General features: G+C 44.1%; 1 protein-coding gene across 1 annotated transcript in view; it reads left to right on the top strand.

Moving 5' to 3' along the window:
* A2ML1 (alpha-2-macroglobulin like 1) overlaps positions 1-18,750 on the top strand; it is a 49,829-nt gene that overhangs the window by 15,189 nt on the left and 15,890 nt on the right. Inside the window, exons 12-26 of the mRNA XM_068971672.1 lie at positions 1,323-1,547; positions 3,952-4,012; positions 4,539-4,684; positions 5,354-5,503; positions 6,572-6,766; positions 8,281-8,378; positions 8,782-8,880; positions 9,821-10,049; positions 10,593-10,719; positions 12,529-12,650; positions 13,606-13,657; positions 14,022-14,105; positions 17,117-17,293; positions 17,458-17,539; positions 18,312-18,468. Coding sequence (XP_068827773.1) covers positions 1,323-1,547; positions 3,952-4,012; positions 4,539-4,684; positions 5,354-5,503; positions 6,572-6,766; positions 8,281-8,378; positions 8,782-8,880; positions 9,821-10,049; positions 10,593-10,719; positions 12,529-12,650; positions 13,606-13,657; positions 14,022-14,105; positions 17,117-17,293; positions 17,458-17,539; positions 18,312-18,468 — 2,004 coding nt within the window. The remainder of the gene's footprint in view (positions 1-1,322; positions 1,548-3,951; positions 4,013-4,538; positions 4,685-5,353; positions 5,504-6,571; positions 6,767-8,280; positions 8,379-8,781; positions 8,881-9,820; positions 10,050-10,592; positions 10,720-12,528; positions 12,651-13,605; positions 13,658-14,021; positions 14,106-17,116; positions 17,294-17,457; positions 17,540-18,311; positions 18,469-18,750) is intronic.

Below are 18,750 nucleotides of genomic sequence, written 5' to 3'. Positions count from 1 at the left end.
TCTTCTTATTACTCATAAAACAGCAAAGAGAATTCTAGATTTTGCACAACTTAGAAGGTTATTTGTACCAGTTATCAATTGCTGCTTCACAAACAACTGCAGGGTAATTCCCTGGCTTTTCCATGGTTAGGATGTGCTTTCACTGCTGAGGGTGACAGGTTCAATCCCTGATCGGGGAACTAAGAAACCAAACAAAAAAACAAACTACAGAACTTCAGTGTTACACAACAGGAAGTATTTACTGGTCTTCGTGGAGTTCCCTATGTCTGTGGACCAGTTGACTGTAGGCTTGCGCTCCACCTGTCTCATGATCTGCTGAGACAGTCCAGGTATACCAATGGTTCAGTGGGTAAAGAGTCCACCTGCAATGCAGAAGACACAGGGGATGTAGGTTCGATCTCTGGGTCAGGAAGATTCCCCTGGAGGAGGATATAGCAGCCCACTTCAGTATTCTTGCCTGAAAAATCCCATGGACAGAGAAGCCTGGCGGGCTACAGTCTACAAGGTCTTAAAGAGTCGGACACAACTGAGTGATTAAGCACATACCCATTCTTATGGCAGTGAAGAGATGCAAAAGACATACAAAGACTTTTCTGAGCCTCTAGTTAGCTCACATATTTGAATATCCATTCCCCAAAACAAGTCACCTGGTGGGTCCACAGTTAGACCAAAAGGGTCTATGATTCCTTGGTAGAGGATGTTGCTGTGGGGAAGGAGGAAGAACTATAGCCCATAAGCAAATATGTACTATTTCTGTTGTGACTAATTTGCCTATTTCTGTACTCTAGGCATCACTCAATCACTCCTCTTAGAAACGATTATTTTCAGTCTTTTTTTGTATGTGTGACTGTTTGGCACGTGGGATCTAGTTCCCTGACCGGGGATCAAACCCATGCCCCCTGCATTGGAAGCATGAAGTCTTAACCACTGGACCACCAGGGTAGCCTGATATTGATTGATTGATTGCTTTTCAGTCTTATTATCCTCTGTATCTAGTTTTCTTAGATTTGAGATACATTCTTTAATCTCTTAGTCAAACTTCTCTCTCCTTTGCATCAGTGTATGAAGGTATATCACCGACAATTTTCTATTACCTGACGGCTATAATTCAGCTCTTACTTTACACCCTGACATACCACAATGTTGCTTCTAGTAACCACTGTTATGGAGTCCTCAAACATTCTTGGTTGGACCTCTAGCGAAATATCTACATGCCACTCTTAGGCAGTACCTATTTGAGAATCACAACAGCCCTACCGGGTTGATATAGTTGGGGTACATGCCTTTAAAGGTCTTTTTTTCCCTCTCTCTCTCTTTCTCAGGGCAGGTTCCAATTGGAAGAGACACATGATCCAAAACAAGGGCCTCGTTACTACCAAAATGCCTACTTGCACCTGCAGCCTTTCTACAACACGACTCGCAGCTTCCTTGGCATCCGTCGATCAAGTGGCATCTTGGAATGTGGCCGGCCCCAGGAAGTGCTGGTGGATTACTACATCCATCCGGCTGATGCAAACCCTGACCAGGAAATCACCTTCTCCTACTATGTGAGACTGGGAGACGGGGGCTGGAAGGAAAGGGAATAAGGACAGTGAGTCAGAGCAAGTGAACAGTCTGGATAGAGATATAAGACAGGACTTCCTTGGTGGTCCAGTGGTTAAGACTGCTCTGCCAGTGCAGGGAGTGCAGGTTCAGTCCCTGGGTGGGGAACTAAGATCCCACAGGCTGTGAAGTACAACCAAAAGAGTTTTGTAGAAAACTGTAATGCAAGCCATATAGGTAATTTCTAAATCTTTATTTGCCACATTAAAAAATTAAAATAATGGGGGTAACTAACTTTTATAGGATATTTTATCTAACTCAACATATGATCATTTCCACATGAAATCAACATTAAAAATCATCAATAAATATTTTACATTTTTTTGTTTCAACCGTGTAGCAAAGTATGCATTAGAAATTCAAAGTATGTATTTTATACTTAAAGGAGTTTGGACAAGTCACATTTCAAGGGCTCCAGGAGTCATATGTGCCCAGTGGCTACTGTGTTGATATAGGTATAGAAGATGGGAGGACATGGGTAATAAGGAGATTTTGAACAGGAGTCCAGGGAAATAATGTGTGAGGAAATAATACTAGGAGTTAATGAGAAAATGTTGCGGACACGGGCTGAAAGGGAGCAGGGTGGGTCGGTGGGAGGGAGACTGAGGAGAGGATGGGGACTCAGAATAAATTTCCGTATGTGTTTCATTGGTCAGTGTTTTAAAATAGATAATATAGGGTTAACTTTGATAGCAACTTTCTGGAGAAATGTGATTACAACTTGTAGTCTGAAAAAAACTGTATAAAGACAAGCAGTTTGGTGCCTTGCCTGGTGGTCCAGTGGTTAAGAATCTGAGCTTCCACTCCAAGGGGCATGGGTTTGATCCCTGGTCAGGGAAGTAAGATCCTGCGTGCCCTGCTGTGCGGCCAAAAAAACCCAAAAAAACAAAAAGAAAAACCAAGACTAACAGTTTTACTGGTCACCATGAGTCTAATTCCTCAGGAAGTCCTCAAGAACTGGACTCATGTGAACCTCGGGTTTGATGGTCCAGAATTTTTTTTATTCCTTTATCACCTTCTTAAAGCATTTTCTCCCCCTAAATCATTTCAGTGTCTCCATCAATCTAAAACAATCATCCAAATAACAGAATGAGGAGGGGTGGGTGGGAAATAATAAGGTACAGTTATAGTATGTGTACTGAGTTCAGGACAGAAGTGTGGGAGGCTTACGAGAAAAGTGGAATTGGAGCAGATCAGTGCAGACTTGACTGAAGCCTGAGGAGCTGGCCTACTTAGAAACCATTGCACTGAGTTCATTTTCAAGGGAGAGTGAACAGGAAGGGAGAGATAAAAAGAGATTTCTTGCCAGAGAGTCAAATGTCAGAGGACTCAAGACAGTTCAAGATGCATTCATTTCCACTGACTTCTTTAAAAAATTTTTTATTTATGTATAGTTGATCTACAATGTTGTGTTAGTTTCAGGTATTTAATTACACACACACACACATATGTATATATATTCTTTTTCAGATTCTTTTCCCTTGGAGGTTATTACAGAGTATTGAGTAGAGTTCCCTATGCTATACAGTAGGTCCTTGTTGGTTATTTATTTTATATATAGTAGTGTGCATATATTAATCCCAAATTCCCAATTTATCCCCACCCCCCCACCTTTAACTTCCACTGAATTTTGAATTGAGTGATAATTTTTTTAAAGTTGTAAAAACAGAAACAGACTCACAGAAAGAAGGAACAGACTTGTAGTTGCCAAGGGGGAAGAGACTTGTTGGAGGGATAGATTGGGTGTTTGGGATTAGCAGATCCAAACTATCACATGTAGAATGGATAGAAAACAAGGTCCTATTGTATAGCACAGGGAACTATATCCAATCTCCTGGGATAAACCATAATGGAAAAGAATGTTAAAAAAAGAATGTATATATGTGTATAACTGAGTCACTTGGCTGTCCAGCAGAGATTGGCACAACATTATAAATCAACTATACTTCAGTAGAAAAAAATGTTTTTTAAAAAGGTTGTAAGGATGGATTTTAGTAGACATTATGTTACAAGGATCATAAAAGAATAAACCCTAGAGATCTTCAAGAAATGGTGTCAGCTATCTGTTGTGAAGAATGGTTTCTGTTCTGTCTGGTTCCAAAGCCATGGTGGCCTGTGTCTCCTTCCACCCACCCCCTGGTTCTTTGCAGACCCCCAACTGGAGGAAGAGTCATCAGAATTCTGGGTACCATCAGACATGACAAGCTGAAGGATGCTCCACAAAGTACTTACCTGGACTCCTGAACTATGAAAGAAGCCTCTCCTTACAGAGAGGTGTAAGGATTGGACTAAGGCTAAACTCCTCTAACTTCTATGTTGTTGATGATTTTTATTTTTTCTCTTCTTTAGTTAATAGGGAAAGGAAATTTGGAGATGGAGGGGCAGAAACACCTGAAGTCCAGGATGCAAGGTGACTGTTCATGAATCTCTTGGAAGACTTAAACTTTAAATTTCCAGTTGAATTGGTTTATAATGCTTTTCAGATCTCCTTTATGGTAGTTTCCTTCTACTTTTTGTGTATTCATTCTGTTAATTTTTGAGAGTTTGATATTGAAACACCAACTGAAAATCTTCATTTATCTACTTAAAAATAATTGTAATATATAGTGGAACTACATGTAACTTGGTTCTGTGTTTTCCAAGTCTCCTGTAAATTTACATTACATTTGTAATGTAAAATTGTTTTTACATTGATTCAACAAACAAAAAAGAAAGAAAAAAGAAGAGAGACAAGAAAAAACTTTAAACTTCTAGGAAACAGTTCTTATACTAGAAGCAAGAGCAGGAATAGCAAGAACAGAACAATAACCACAGATCGGAAAAATGAGAAACAATTTGCCCGTGGTTGGCTCAGGGAGAAGTGCAGACACAGGGTTGGATGTCACTGGTAGGTGAGCATGTACTCTCATGCCTGAATATCCCCTCTTCTCTTTCAGGACTGAAAGGCTCCTTCTCTCTCCCACTGGTCTTCAACTCCAGATTAGCCCCTGATCCTTCCCTGGTGGTCTATGCCATTTTTCCCAGTGGAGGTGTCATAGCGGACAAAATCCAGTTCTCTGTGGAGATGTGCTTTGACAATCAGGTAAAATGGCAGTTAAGGCGGGTGAAGGAAAGGTCTGGGCAGAGAGAGGGAGCTTGTGTGTCCTGGGGGTGGAGGGAGATAAGGCAGGGCCAATGGGAAAGGCAGGGGAGAATGTTGAAGCTGGATGCCATGTTCTGTATCTTTAGCATGGTTTGTTGAACTGTTTCTCCTGCTTCTTTTAAAAGGTCATGCTGGGAAGTCACATGTTCTGTAGACCTATTCCATAAATTCTCTTTCTACTTTGCATCTTTTAAACTTTCTGTATTATTTTACTGTGCTGCTTACTTTTTCCAACTGTATCACAAGACACTGCTTCTAAAGGGCAAGACTTTACAAAGAAAAATCAGTATAAAAGTGAAGGACTTGGGGGAATTCTCTGGCAGTCCAGTGGCTGAGACTTCATCTTCCAATGCTGGGGGTTTGGGTCAAGGAGTTAAAATCCCATATTCTTCGTGGCCAAAAAACCAAAATATTAAACAGAAGCAATATTGTAACAAATTCAATAAAGACTTTAAAAATGATCTGGATCAAAAAAAAAAAAGACAAAGCGACTCTAAAAAAAAAGTGAAGGAGTGGGCTAGGGACCGTACTTAGGGCATATGGCTGATGACTGTTTCTCCTCCTCTCCAGCCTGACCTGATCCCCGTGTTGTCCTTTTCTCTTCCCCAGGTTTCCCTTGGCTTCTCACCTTCCCAGCAGCTTCCAGGAGCAGATGTAGACCTCCAGCTGCGGGCAGCCCCTGGGTCCCTGTGTGCAGTCCGGGCCGTGGATGAGAGTGTCTTGCTGCTTAGACCAGAGAGCGAACTGAGCAATCGTTCGGTGAGTGGCCTACTGACATGGCAAGAGGGGATCGACAGAAGATAGTCTGGCTGCATCAGGATAAAAGATGGATTCCAGGGAGCAGGAAAGAGAGTCTCAGGGAAACAGTGGAGGCAAAGTTGGTGTGGACATGAAGGTAGAAATGATGATATGGGAAATTCCTAGAAATCCAGTGTTTAGCACTCAGGGCTTTCACTGCTAGGTCCCAGGTTCAATCCCTGGTCAGGGAACTAAGATCCTGCAAGCTGCTTGGCATGCCCCAGCCCCAAAAAACACGATATGAGAAGGGCATGGTTAATATGATCATAGGGATCAGGAAAGATGAAATAGGAGATAAAGATCAGATTATGAGAAAAGATGAACTAGAGGAAGGGGCTTAGGATGGAAGAAACTAAAAGACGCTTACTCCTTGGAAGAAAAGTTATGACCAAACTAGATAGTATATTCAAAAGCAGAGACATTACTTTGCCGACTAAGGTCCATCTAGTCAAGGCTATGGTTTTTCCTGTCGTCATGTATGGATGTGAGAGTTGGACTGTGAAGAAGGCTGAGTGCTGAAGAATTGATGCTTTTGAACTGTGGTGTTGGAGAAGACTCTTGAGAGTCTCTTGGACTGCAAGGAGATCCAGCCAGTCCATTCTGAAGGAGATTAACCCTGGGATTTCTTTGGAAGGAATGATGCTAAAGCTGAAACTCCAGTAACTTTGGCTACCTCATGCGAAGAGTTGACTCATTGGAAAAGACTCTGATGCTGGGAGGGATTGGGGGCAGGAGGAGAAGGGGACGACCGAGGATGAGATGGCTGGATGGCATTACTGACACGATGGACGTGAGTCTGAGTGAACTCTGGGAGATGGTGATGGACAGGGAGGCCTGGTGTGCTGCGATTCATGGGGTTGCAAAGAGTCAGACACGACTGAGCAACTGAACTGAACTGAACTGAACTGAGGACAAAGAATACAAGGACATCAAACTGTGCCCACAGAAGCTGAGAGAAGTGATTTCACTGTGTCAATATTTCATTTGCTTAAGAAAAAAAGATTAATTTCCTTTCCTGTCTTTTCTCAGGTCTATGGGATGTTCCCATTCTGGTACAATCACTACCCTTATCAGGTGGCTGAATACGACGAGTGTCCAGGGTCTGATCATTGGAACTTTCCGCAGCCCTTTATTGAGCCAGTGCTTGAGGAGCGTTGGAACAACCGTCTTGTCATGTGGAGGCCTCGGCTCTCTGAAAAAATAGACGTTTTCAGTTTTTTCCAGGTCGATGTTCTTACCCATTTTGTTCTCATAGAAACAATGGTGGGGCGGGAGGGGTGGGGAGGAAAGTCCATATAGACAAAAGCATGTGGGCTCAGGTGGGCACTGACAGGGGCAAAATCTTGAAAGAAACTCCTGGGTGGCAAGGAGCCTCTCTTGGTTCTTATGCTTGAAGAAGTTTCCCACATGTGAGGCCATACACCTATCCTCTCTCTGGGGTCTGCAAACATTGACTTTCATGGGATCAGTATAGAAGGAAAAAAAAACAAAAACAAAAACAAAACTGCAAGGAAAGGTAGACCAGAAGTCTCCTACTATTACAAAAGATTTTGCATTTATTTTATCAGCAAAGTTTTGGGATGCTTTGGCCCATGTCTGGCCATTGGTTCTCTGAGGTCAGGAAGCAGGTCTTGTTCAATCTTTTCGTTCTCTCTAATACTTTATCCTTCAGTATATTTTTGAGCCTGATCCACTCAATATATTTTTATTGAATTGATCAAGTTGATATGGTCTCTGCCCTCAGAAAATTCATTTCAAATCAAATAATAAGGATACAGTGACTAATATTTGGAAGAAGTATTAAACATATCGAACAATGAAGTACGTGGAATACTACTATTTAGCCAAAAAAAGAATGAAATCTTGTCACTTGCAACAACCTGGATGGACCTTGAGGGCATTATGCTAAGTGAAATAAGTCAGATGGAGAAAGACAAACCTTGTATGATCTCACTTATACGTGGTATTTAAAAGCAACAGTTAACAACCGACCCATAGATACAGAAAAGAGACTGTAGTTGCCAGAGATGGGAGATAGGGGGTGGGCAAAATGGGTAAATGTGGTCAGAAAGTACAAGCTTCCAGTTGTGAAATAAACAAGTCTTGGGAATGTAATGTACAGCATAGCGACTATAGCTAGCGATACTGTATCTTGTTGTTTAGTTGTTGTTGTTTAGTCCAACTCTTTTACGACCCCATGGACTGTAGCCTGCCAGGCTCTTCTGTCATGGGATTTCCCAGGCAAAAATGCTAAAGTGGGGTGTCTTCCTGACCCAGGGATCAAACTTGAGGCTCCTGCATTGCAGGTGGATTCTTTACTTCTGAGCCCCTGGAGAAGCCCAATGATATTAGGCTTGAAAGTTGCTAAGAGAATAGATCTTAAAAGTCCTCATCACAAGAAAATAATTTTTTTAAATTATATATGGTAATGGATGTTAACTAGACTTATTGTCATGATCATTCTGCAAAAACGTATGCGTATGTGTGTATATACACATGCATAATACATGCATATATACATATATAAATACAATGAAATAAGTTTCACTGAGAGACTTTCATACTGACTGGAATAGAAGTGAACCAGTCTTGGTGGCTGAGTATAGGTCTCACAATTAATAGGCAAAAAATATGTTGGTTCAATCCTTTGAGGGTGAAATTTCTAGGCAGTAGCCTTTGTAGTAAGGGAAAGGACCCCCTCTAACACTTCATTCTCTGGTCCCTTTGGTGCCTATCAGGACGTGGGCCTGAAAATACTGTCCAATGCCAAAATCAAGAGGCCAATAGATTGCAGTCACCAGAATTTAAGACACAGAGTTACGATGGCTGAAGGTAAGCTGCCTCTGATTCACTGAAATATTTAGAATCACGGAACTCTGAAAGCTCCCTCTTTGCCTCCTCTTCTTGCCCTGAGCCTCTAGCCAGGATGATAATGGATTGTGGGTTATAGATGCAGGCAGTTTCCCCAAGCATTTCACTCTCTTTCTATGGGGTGGGCTTTTGAAGCCTGAAGTTCTTATCTATTCATTCTCTGGCCAAACATCCCCACCTGTCACTTTCCCCAATAGCCTTGTGACCAGTTAGTTCCTCAGTGGTCCTTCCTCCTCATCTATGACTTGCATTTTCTCCGCTTCCCTCTGAATGTCTTGCTAGTAGTCCCTCTACTTTGACTTATCGTGTGACTCAACTCTTCTGCTTTTTCCCTTATTCCTTGTCTCCTTAGCAGTGAATGATGTTAGTCCAATGGCTTTCAAGTCAACTCCATCAGTTCGGCTGGAAGAGTCTCAGGTTCGCCAGTACTTTCCAGAGACTTGGCTGTGGGATCTGTTTCCTGTGGGGTAAGTGATACCTCAAAGGTATAACAAGATTATATATATACAGCGTGGAGTCAGGAGAGAACCCAGACTCAGATAATTTTTTAAAATTAATTAATTTGACTGTACTGGGTCTTAGTTGTGGCATGTGGGCCCTTTAGTTGCAACATGTGGGATCTAGTTCCCTGACCAGGGATCAAACCCAGACTACCTGCATTGCGAGCTAGACTCTTAGCTACTGGACCACCAGGGAAATCGCAGACTCAGATAATTTCTAATGAACCTAAGTCTCAAGCCAGAGAATAGCGAGGAAAGATAAGAAAGCCTTCTTAAGTGAACAATGCAAAGAAATGGAGAAAAGTAATAGAATGGGAAAGACTAGAGATCTCTTCAAGAATACTGGAGATACCAAGGAAACATTTCACACAAAGATGGGCACAATAAAGGACAGAAAGAGCAAGGACCTAACAGAAGCAGAAAAGATTAAGCAGAGGTGGCAAGAATAAACAGAAGTCTCAAGCCAAGAAGGTTTAATGGAAATATGAGAATGTTTTTCTTTCCCTGGATTCTTAAACAATTGTATATAATCATTCAAAACAAATCCACACATCTTCACATTTGCACAGTGCAGACAGGGCAGGGCCACACCGACAGAAAGGCACATCTTGATGTTAGTTCAGTTTGTGCTCACTCCTTTCCTGCTTGTCCTGACAAACCATAAGGATGCGTATTCTCACAGATTCGGAGGGCACTGGGCTGTCATACAGATACGTTTACACACATATCGCCTCCCCCAATCCTCAGACACATGCTTTTCCCATACTTGTACAGCCTCACCGGAAGACTCACAGTCTTGACATTCACTTAGGCCTCCAGTCCAGTTGCTTTCCCCCACCATGCACAAGAGCAGCAAAATAGTCACTTCTGTAGGCGAATTTGTAGCTGAGTTCTTGTGTCCTTGCAGCTACTCGGGACAGGAGTCTGTCCACATCACCATTCCTGACACCATCACCACGTGGAAGGCCATGACTTTCTGCACCTCCCAGTCCAAGGGTTTTGGCCTCTCACCCACTGTTGGAGTGACTGCCTTCAAGCCGTTCTTTGTTGATCTGACGCTCCCTTACTCAGTGGTTCGTGGTGAATCCTTCCGTCTGACTGCCACCATCTTCAATTACCTGAAGAAGTGTATCAGGGTAAGAGCTGGGGATGTAGGAAGCAGGTATCAGCCCCTACACTGGAGGCATACCCATCTCCCCAGAGAAAAAGATGAGACATCAGTGTCTTGGCCCTCCCATCTTCCTAACCTTCTGGGCATTGTCTGCTTTACTCATATCCTTTATTATTTTTTAAAACTTATTTTAGTTAATTGATTTATTTTGGCTGTGCTGGGTCTTTGTTGCCACTTGGGCTCTCTCTGGGAGGCTTTCTCTAGCTGCTGTGAGTGGGGGCTACTCTTCACAGTGGTGTGCGAGCCTCTCATTGTGGTGGTCACTCTTGTTTCGGAGCACAGGCTCCCTGCAGGCTTTAGTAGCTGTAGCACGTGGGCTCAGTGGTTGTGGCTCCTGGGCTCTAGAGCACAGGTTTGTGGTGCATGAGCTTAGTGGCCCCTCGGCACATGGGATCTTCCCAGACTAGTGATCGAACTTGTATCTGCTGCATTGGCAGGCGGATTCTTGACTGCTGGACCACCAGAAAAGTCCTATTTATATCCTTTATCTTTCAAATATCCTCTTTAGGTTCAGACTAACCTAGCTAAGTCAGAGGAGTACCGAGTGGAAACGCAGACAGACCCTCAGGCCTCCACCTGTCTGTGTGCTGACGAAGCAAAATCCTATCACTGGAACATCACCGCTGTCAAACTGGGTAAGAGCAGGACGTGGCAGGTAGACAAGGAGAGAACAGAGGTTAGGAATGCTACCTTTCCTGTACTACATTTGCTTTGTTTGCTCCTTCCTCTCTGTATATTTGCCTCTATTTTTCTCCCTCTTAAGTCTAGGTTATAAATAAATGAGCAAATATTCTTTGATAGATGACTCCAAATTATTCACATCGGACTATTTCAAGTGTGAAAGGGCGAGCTTTTAAAATTTACACCAAGGACTTCCCTGGTGGTCCAGTGGGTAAGGCTCCACACTCCCAGTGACCAAGTTCAATCCCTGGTCCGGGAACTAGATCCCACATGCTGCAGCTAAGAGTTCACATGCCACAGCTAAGAAAATACCCCGTGTGTCCTGCCTGTCACAACGAAGATGATCAAAGATCCCAGGTGCGGCAACTAAGACCCAGTACTACCAAATAAATAAATATTTTAAAAAATATATTTATGCCAGGACAAGGGATATAGTTTCATGTTACTAGTCAGACACTAACTATGGGCCAGGCATTGTCCTAACTGTGTCACATTTATTAACTCATTTAATCATCACAATTTGGGCTTCCCTCATGGTGTAGTGGTAAAGAATCAACCTGCCAGTTCAGGAGACACAAGAGACCCAAGTTCTATTGTTGGGTTAGGAAGCTCCCCTGGAGAAGGAAATGGCAACCCACTCTAGTATTCTTGCCTGAAAAATTCCATGGACAGAGGAGCCTGGTGGGCTATAGTCCATGGGATCCCAAAGAGTTGACTGGTCGCATGCACATGTGGGCACACACATACACACACACACACACACAATCATCACAATAATCCTTTCAGATGTCATTTGCTCTCAGATTAAATCCTTGCAACTCAAATTGTGATCTTTGGGTGAATTAGTGATCTACTGCTGCTTAACAAATTACCCTAAAATTTAGCAGCCTTAAAGAATGTTTATTATCACAGTTTCTGTAGGTCAGTGATTGGTATGGTTTAGCTGAGTGCCTCTTGCCCAAGGTCTCTCATGAAGTTCAGCCAGGGTTGTGTTCTCCTCCAAAGATTTGCCCAGGAGAGAACTTACATCTAGGGTCATTCCAGAGCCTCTGATCCTCATAGGCTGTTAGACTGAAGGCTGCAGTTCTTGGCCTCAGGTGTTGGTTGGTGGGCTCCCTCTGTTTCCTAACCCATGGCTCTTCCCACCGGACCGCCTCCTGACATGACAACTGGCTTCGTCCACAGTGAGTGACTCAAGGGGAAAAGGGAACCCAAGACAGAGCTGCAGTCTTTTTTGGCTGTGCTGAATCTTCATTGCAGCTTGCGGACTAAGTTGCTCTGCAGCATGTGGGAACTGAATTCTCCAACCAGGGATCGAACCCACGTCTTCTGCACTGGAAGGTGGATTCGCAATCACTGGATCACCAAGGAAGTCCCTGCAGTCTTTTTTTAACCAATCTCAGAAGTGACATCTCACTGCTTCTGCTCTATCCTCTTCTTTAGAAGTGTATCACTAAATTCAGCCCACAAGCAAAGGGAGAAGATGACAGAGCAGTGTAAATATCAGGGCAGGGGTTGTCAGGGCCCCTTAGAGGCCGCCTACCACACTAGACCAGCATCAGTGACTCCTGGAAGCTTCTTGGAACTGCAGACTGTGGGCCACACCCCAGATCCACTGATGCAGAGCTCTTATTGTAACAAACCAGAGCCACAGGTGACTTGCATGCATCAAGTTTAAGAAGCAACAGTCTAGTGGGGAAGAGACCTCACTGGTACCTGTGCCAGTGGGGCCAATATCTTCCTTTCTCCCTCTTTCTTCTCAGGTCATGTAAACTTCACTATCAGCACAAAGATTCTGGACAGCAATGAACTCTGTGGGGGCCAGAAGGCGTTTGTTCCCCTAAAAGGTGGGAGTGACACACTCATCAAACCAGTTCTGGTCAAGGTGAGTTTTCTGCAGGTCTAGCTTCAGAGGCAAAGGCAGCTACCAAGCCGGGGATGTTCAGCATGTGTCCAACCACATCAGTGAGTCTGTTGCAGCATTCTAAGTCCAGCTGCCATCAGGTAGCTCACCTTTATCCTTCCCTGAGCCGTTTCTGCTCTTAAATACTTGCTAAATCCACACCGATGGCCTATGAAAGTGTCTAATACAGTACCTGCACTTTTTTTTTTTTTAAGAAAGAAATGGAAAATTTTGTTCAAGCCAGATTTGAGGATTATACCCTGGGAAGAGCTTCTCAGAAAGCCCTGAGAACTGTCCCGCACTTTGGAAGTCAAGGCACAGTTGCATGAGTTTTCTTTGAGACAGAAGACTGTATATCAAATGATACATTATTGACAATTTACATAATCTGGATATAAGGGTCATCATAGCGGGTCATGTGACCCCTTATAAGATTAGGAAGGAATGTTATCTTTTTTTAAAAAAATTGGAGTATAATTGCTTTACAACGTTGTTAGTTTCTGCTGTACAGCAACACGAATCAGGTGTATGTATACATACATCCCCTCCTTCCGACTCCTCCCTCCCACCCCTCTGATACTTGGTACTTTGGAGACACTCAATGAATGTTAGTTTCTCCTATGAAAATCCCTATGTCAGCATTAGCTGCGTCACATCACCATGAATTCCATTGCCCGTCCTGTCTCCTAGAAGTGTCCCAAACTTGTCTTTAGCTCTAGCCCAGAAAGAATCTTACTGAGAGGCCCCTCCCTGGGTTGAAAATGAGTCCTTCTGAATGTCAAAGAGAAGCTCTCTTCCCCCCAGTTGTGAGCGAAGCCCTCGGGGTGCAAGCAGGGCCTCTTTTTCCCGTTTCCCTTCCCTTTCCTATCCCTCCAGGGCCACCTGCCCTGATGCTCATCTAGTTTTTCTCACCCATCCTTGTCTCTTTTCCTGTCAGCCGGAAGGAGTCCTTGTGGAGAAGACACACAGCTCACTGCTGTGCCCAAGAGGTGGGTGAACACAGAGAGGGGTTGATGTGAGAACTCCCTTAGCAACAGATTTTCTTAGGCAAAAGGAGGAATCTACAGGACAAGGAAGAAATAGGAGAGTCTAGGGGTGCCATTCCCAGGGGAGCCAACTAGCAGAGAGGCAGGAAAAGAAGAGAAATCATACAGTACATTATGGTGCTGGCTGGAATTTATTTTTAGCAAAGACCGCTATGAATAGTAATAAAAAAAAAAATCTACCTCCAACCCACAGAAAGCAGTGGTTACGGAAAACCCTGGGTGATGGCAAGCTTTCCTATGGTTTGGGCTCGAGAAGCGCCACTGCGTCCACCTTTCTAGTGTTTTACCCTTTCTCTGCCCCTCACAGGAAAAGTGGCTTCAGAATCCATCTCCCTGGAGGTCCCTGAGGATGTTGTTCCTGATTCGGCCAAGGCTTATGTCACTGTTCTGGGTAAGCAACCAGAGATTCTTAGCTCAAAAAGGAAAAAGTGGGGCCAGCAGCTCTCAAGGTGTGGTGTGAGTTGAAGCCTATGGACCTACCTGAAGGAAGGTGTGGAGGGCTAGAAGAGACAAAGGAAGAAGAGCTTATTTTACAAACTGAGTGCATACAGCCTGTGCAGTGTGGATGGGATTATACAGACATATACCCAGTTAAAACCAGAAATGAGGGACTGTCCCAGTGGTCCAGTGGTTAAGACAACCTGCATCCACTGCAGGGGGCCTGGGTTTAATCCCTGCCCATGGAACTAAGATCCCACAAGTCATAAGCCAGGACCCAAGAAACAGAGAAACAAAGACAAAAAACAGAAAAGAGACTGGGAAGAGGAAGTTAAAGCTCATTAAGTTTTATATGTATTTAGGTTTAGGTCTATAAATTAAGTAGAGGGGAGACAAAATGTTTGTGGTAACCATTTAAGAATAAGAACTTTATCCATTTGAATATAATTTTGGAAAGATTCAACCATGTTTAAAAGGGCATGCCACTTCTTTGGGCAAGGAGAGGGAGCCAATAGGAAAACATGAGCTTGAAAATTGTAAAATTGTATCAAACTGGTTTAGGATCTCAGTTATGCCACTTAATAGCCATGTGACTTTGGATAAGTTAGTGAAGGATTTTGGTCCCTCTTTTCCCTTCTGTAAGACAGGGACAATAACCTACCTCTCAGGATTGGTATAAAGATTAAATATAATATAATATCAAGTTCCCGGCACAGTATCTAGCACATAGTCAAAGGCTATATGTGTTATTCTTTCTTTACTCTTACCCCCTTCCCGGATCCCTTCCAGGTTAAAATGTCCGTTTTTTTCTGCGTTTGATTCTAGTATAGCACTCAGCATCCTGAATTACAAGTCACTATCTTTCTGTGTCTTCCACACTGCATCGAGGACTCCTCGAGGATAAGGGTCCTGTCTATTTATTTACTTAAATTTTTTTATTATTTATTTTTTGGCTGCCCTGGATCCTCGTTCCTGCACGAGCTTTCTCTTACTGTCTAGGTGTGCACAGGCTTCTCAGTGTGGTGGGCTCTCTTGTTGCGGAGCACGGGCTCTAGGGTGCCCGGGCTTCAGTAGTTGTGGTGCATGGTCTTAGCTGCCCCGTGGCATGTGGAATCTTCCCATATCAGGGGGATCAATTCCACACATTGGAAGGTGGATTCTTTTTTTTTTTAAGTGGAGATTAATTGCTTTACAACATTGTGTTGGTTTCTGCCATACAAAATGTGAATCAGTCATAACTAGGCATATGTCTCCTCCTTCTTAAACCTCCCTCCCATCCCCTACCCCATCCTACTGCTCTAGATTGTCAGAGCACCTGCTTGAGCTCCCTGTGTTATAAATCACCTTCCCACTAGCTCTCTGTTTTACATATGGTAATGTATATGTTTCAGTGGCAGGCGGATTCTTAACCACTGGACCACCGGGGAAGTCCCAAAGGCCATGTCTTTTTCATTTTTGTTCTTGGAGCAGTTCTTGCAGTTGACATTCAGGACATATTTATACATTCAAATTGAGCTCAATGACTGAAATGAAGATGTTCATGAATCACTTACATCAGGCTTCCTGGCTTGTGAAGTATATGGAGGGGTCGGGAAATTTAACATGGAAAAGCGTGCCAGGAGGATGTGTGTGTCTGAGTGAGACGTGGTGATTCGAAAGGTGATGTAGTTATATGCAGTGGAGGCACTTAGAGACTGAGACTAAGGATTGCAGGTTTTGTTACATCCCTCATCAGCGTTTTAAAGCCTTGCACTCCTTCAGGTGGCCTATGGACCTGTCTGTTTACTCCAGTACCTTGTACATACCTAATGTTATAGTACTATGTTATAATTGCTTATAATAAGTTAGAATAGTGATGTAGGGACTTCCCTGGTGGTCCAGCAGCCAAGACTCAGAGCTCCCAATGTAGGGGGCCCAAGTTTGATCCCTGGTCAGGGAACTAGAGCCCACATGCTGTAACTAAAAGTTCACATGCTGCAACTAAAGATCCTGAATGCTGCAACTGAGACCCAGAGCAGACAAATAAATAAGCAAATATTAATATTAAAAAAAAATTGTGGGACTTCCCTGGTAGTCCAGTGGGTAAGAATCCACCTTCAGTGCAGGGAAAGTGAAACGTGAAAGTGAAAGTTGCTCAGTCATGTCTGACTCTTTGTGACCCCATGGACTATACAATCAGGCCAGAATCCTAGCGTGAGTAGCCTTTCCCTTCTCCATGGTATCTTCCCAACCCAGGGATGGAACCTAGGTCTCCTGCATTGTAGGCAGATTCTTTACCAGCTGAGCCACAAGGAAAGCCCAAGAATACTGGAGTGGGTAGCCTCTCCCTTCTCCAGGGGATCTTCCTGACCCAGGAATCGAACTGGGGTCTCCTGCATTGCAGGCGGATTCTTTACTAACTGAGCTATCAGGGAATTTGGGTTCAATCCCTGGTCAGGGAACTAAAATCCCACATGTCTCTGGGCAACTAAGCCCACATGCCACAACCAAAGCATAGCCAAAAAAAAAAAAAAAAGAAAGAAAGAAAGAAAAAAAGCCAAAACAAAAGAATTGCAGTGTATTGTAATTGCTTGCCCCACTGACTACGGGCACTTCGAGGTGGAGACTGTTGTACCTGGGGTCACAGAGTAATGACTCACAAAATGGTAAGTAATATGTGTTCTTTGGAGGGCTTCTCAAGTGGTGCTAGTGGTTAAGAACCTGTCTGCCAGTGCTGGAGACATAAGAGACGTGGGTTCCATCCTTGGGTAGAGAAGATCCCCTAGAAGAGGGCATGGCAACCCACTCCAGTATTCTTGCCTGGAAAATCCCATGAACAGAGGAGCCTGGTGGGCTACAGTCCATGGGTTCTCAAAGAGTCAGACATGACTGAAATGACTTGGCACACACGTATTCATTGAGTGATAACTCTTCAGGGTCCCTGCTTCTCCCACCATCTTCTCCCCCTCTCCTTTTGGACCCCAGGAGACATCATGGGCACAGCCCTGCAGAACCTGGACAACCTGGTGCAGATGCCACGTGGCTGTGGGGAGCAGAACATGGTCTTGTTCGCTCCTATCATTTACGTCCTGCAGTACCTGGAGAAGACAGAGCTGCTGACGGAGGAAATCTGGTCTCGAGCAGTGGGCTTCCTGAAGCTGGGTGAGCTGGCTCACCCTTTCTTCTTGGACACTTGCTTTGGGGCCTATGGTTGGGTTATTAAGACACAGGGAATTTTGGTGTCTGAAGTGTCCCTCATCCTTGCAAGCCATGGGAGTGTTTTTTGAAGTTGTCGCTCTCCTCTAAAACCACGTCTGACTTCCCAGGGTACCAGAGGGAACTGATGTACAAACACAGTAATGGCTCCTACAGTGCCTTTGGGGAGCAAGATGGAAATGGAAACACATGGTAATGTTGCCCAATTCTCAGTGAGTTCTGCTCCCCAGAGAATAATTCCAGAACCCTTTGGAATTATTCCTCTACCCTCCCCTGCACCCCATTCTTGCTTTCTATCCTTTACCACTTAAACATATTTTTTAAATTAATTTTATTTTTTAATTTATGGCCGTGTTGGGTTTTTGTTGCTCTGTGGGCTTTTTCTAGTTTCGGTGTGGGGTTTCTCTTGTGGCGTGTGGGTTTCTCTTGTGAAGCATAGGCTCCAGGTGTGGGCTCAGCACTTGTGGTACATGGGCCTTAGTTGCACTGTGACACGTGGAATCTTCCCGGACCAGGGATGGAACCCATGTCCCCTGCATTGGCAGGTGGATTCTTATCTGCTGTGCTACCAGGGAAGTCCTCCTCTATCACTTTAATACTATTTATTTCAGCTTCATGTATGGTCAGATCCTTTACCCTTCTCCCTCACCTTGTACCTACCAGTTTTTGTCCTCATGAAGGCCAAGTAAGACCTCCCTTTTCCAGGCTTCCTATGGCATTATGTTTTCTCAACTCCTTTTCTGGAACTACACACCAGAACACACTGTAGAACTGTTGCACACCCTGGAAGAGGAAATGGCAACCCACTCCAGTATTCTTGCCTGGAAAATCCCATGGACAGTGGAGCCTGGTGGGCTATAGTCCATGGGGTGGCAAAGAGTCGGACACGACTGAATCGACTTAACACATTGAACCCTCACCTAGAAATCTGCCTTAATGTACATTTCCCTCTTTACCCATATAGGCTGACAGCCTTTGTCACCAAATGCTTTGGCCAGGCTCAGCAATTCATCTTCATTGACGACAAGAACATCCAGGATGCTCTTGAGTGGATGGCAGGAAACCAGCTCTCCAGTGGCTGCTACGACAACGTGGGAAATCTCCTTCACACAGCTATGAAGGTGCGGCCTGCCCAGGGGCCTGGAGTCCCTAAGAAGAACTTGACAGAACTTGATTGCACAGAATCAAGAGAGTGCTGGCCCAGGGTTTGGTTCTTTAGGTCTCTGGCCTGGCTAAGGGGTGATCTTTGTCAATATTCTTAGCCAGTTTGAGCCTGAGCTTCCATGTCTGTGAAATGAGAATATGTACTAGGACATGGTTCTCAAAGTGCTGTCCCCAGGTTCAGCAGTACCGGCACCACCTGAGAACTTGTTTGAAATGCTTTGACCAGCTCTCACCCCAGA

Source organism: Capricornis sumatraensis, chromosome 4, assembly GCF_032405125.1.
Source record: "Capricornis sumatraensis isolate serow.1 chromosome 4, serow.2, whole genome shotgun sequence".
Lineage (NCBI taxonomy): Eukaryota > Metazoa > Chordata > Mammalia > Artiodactyla > Bovidae > Capricornis > Capricornis sumatraensis.
The sequence above is the reverse complement of the archived record's forward strand: the minus strand, read 5'-3'. Positions and strand labels throughout refer to the sequence as shown.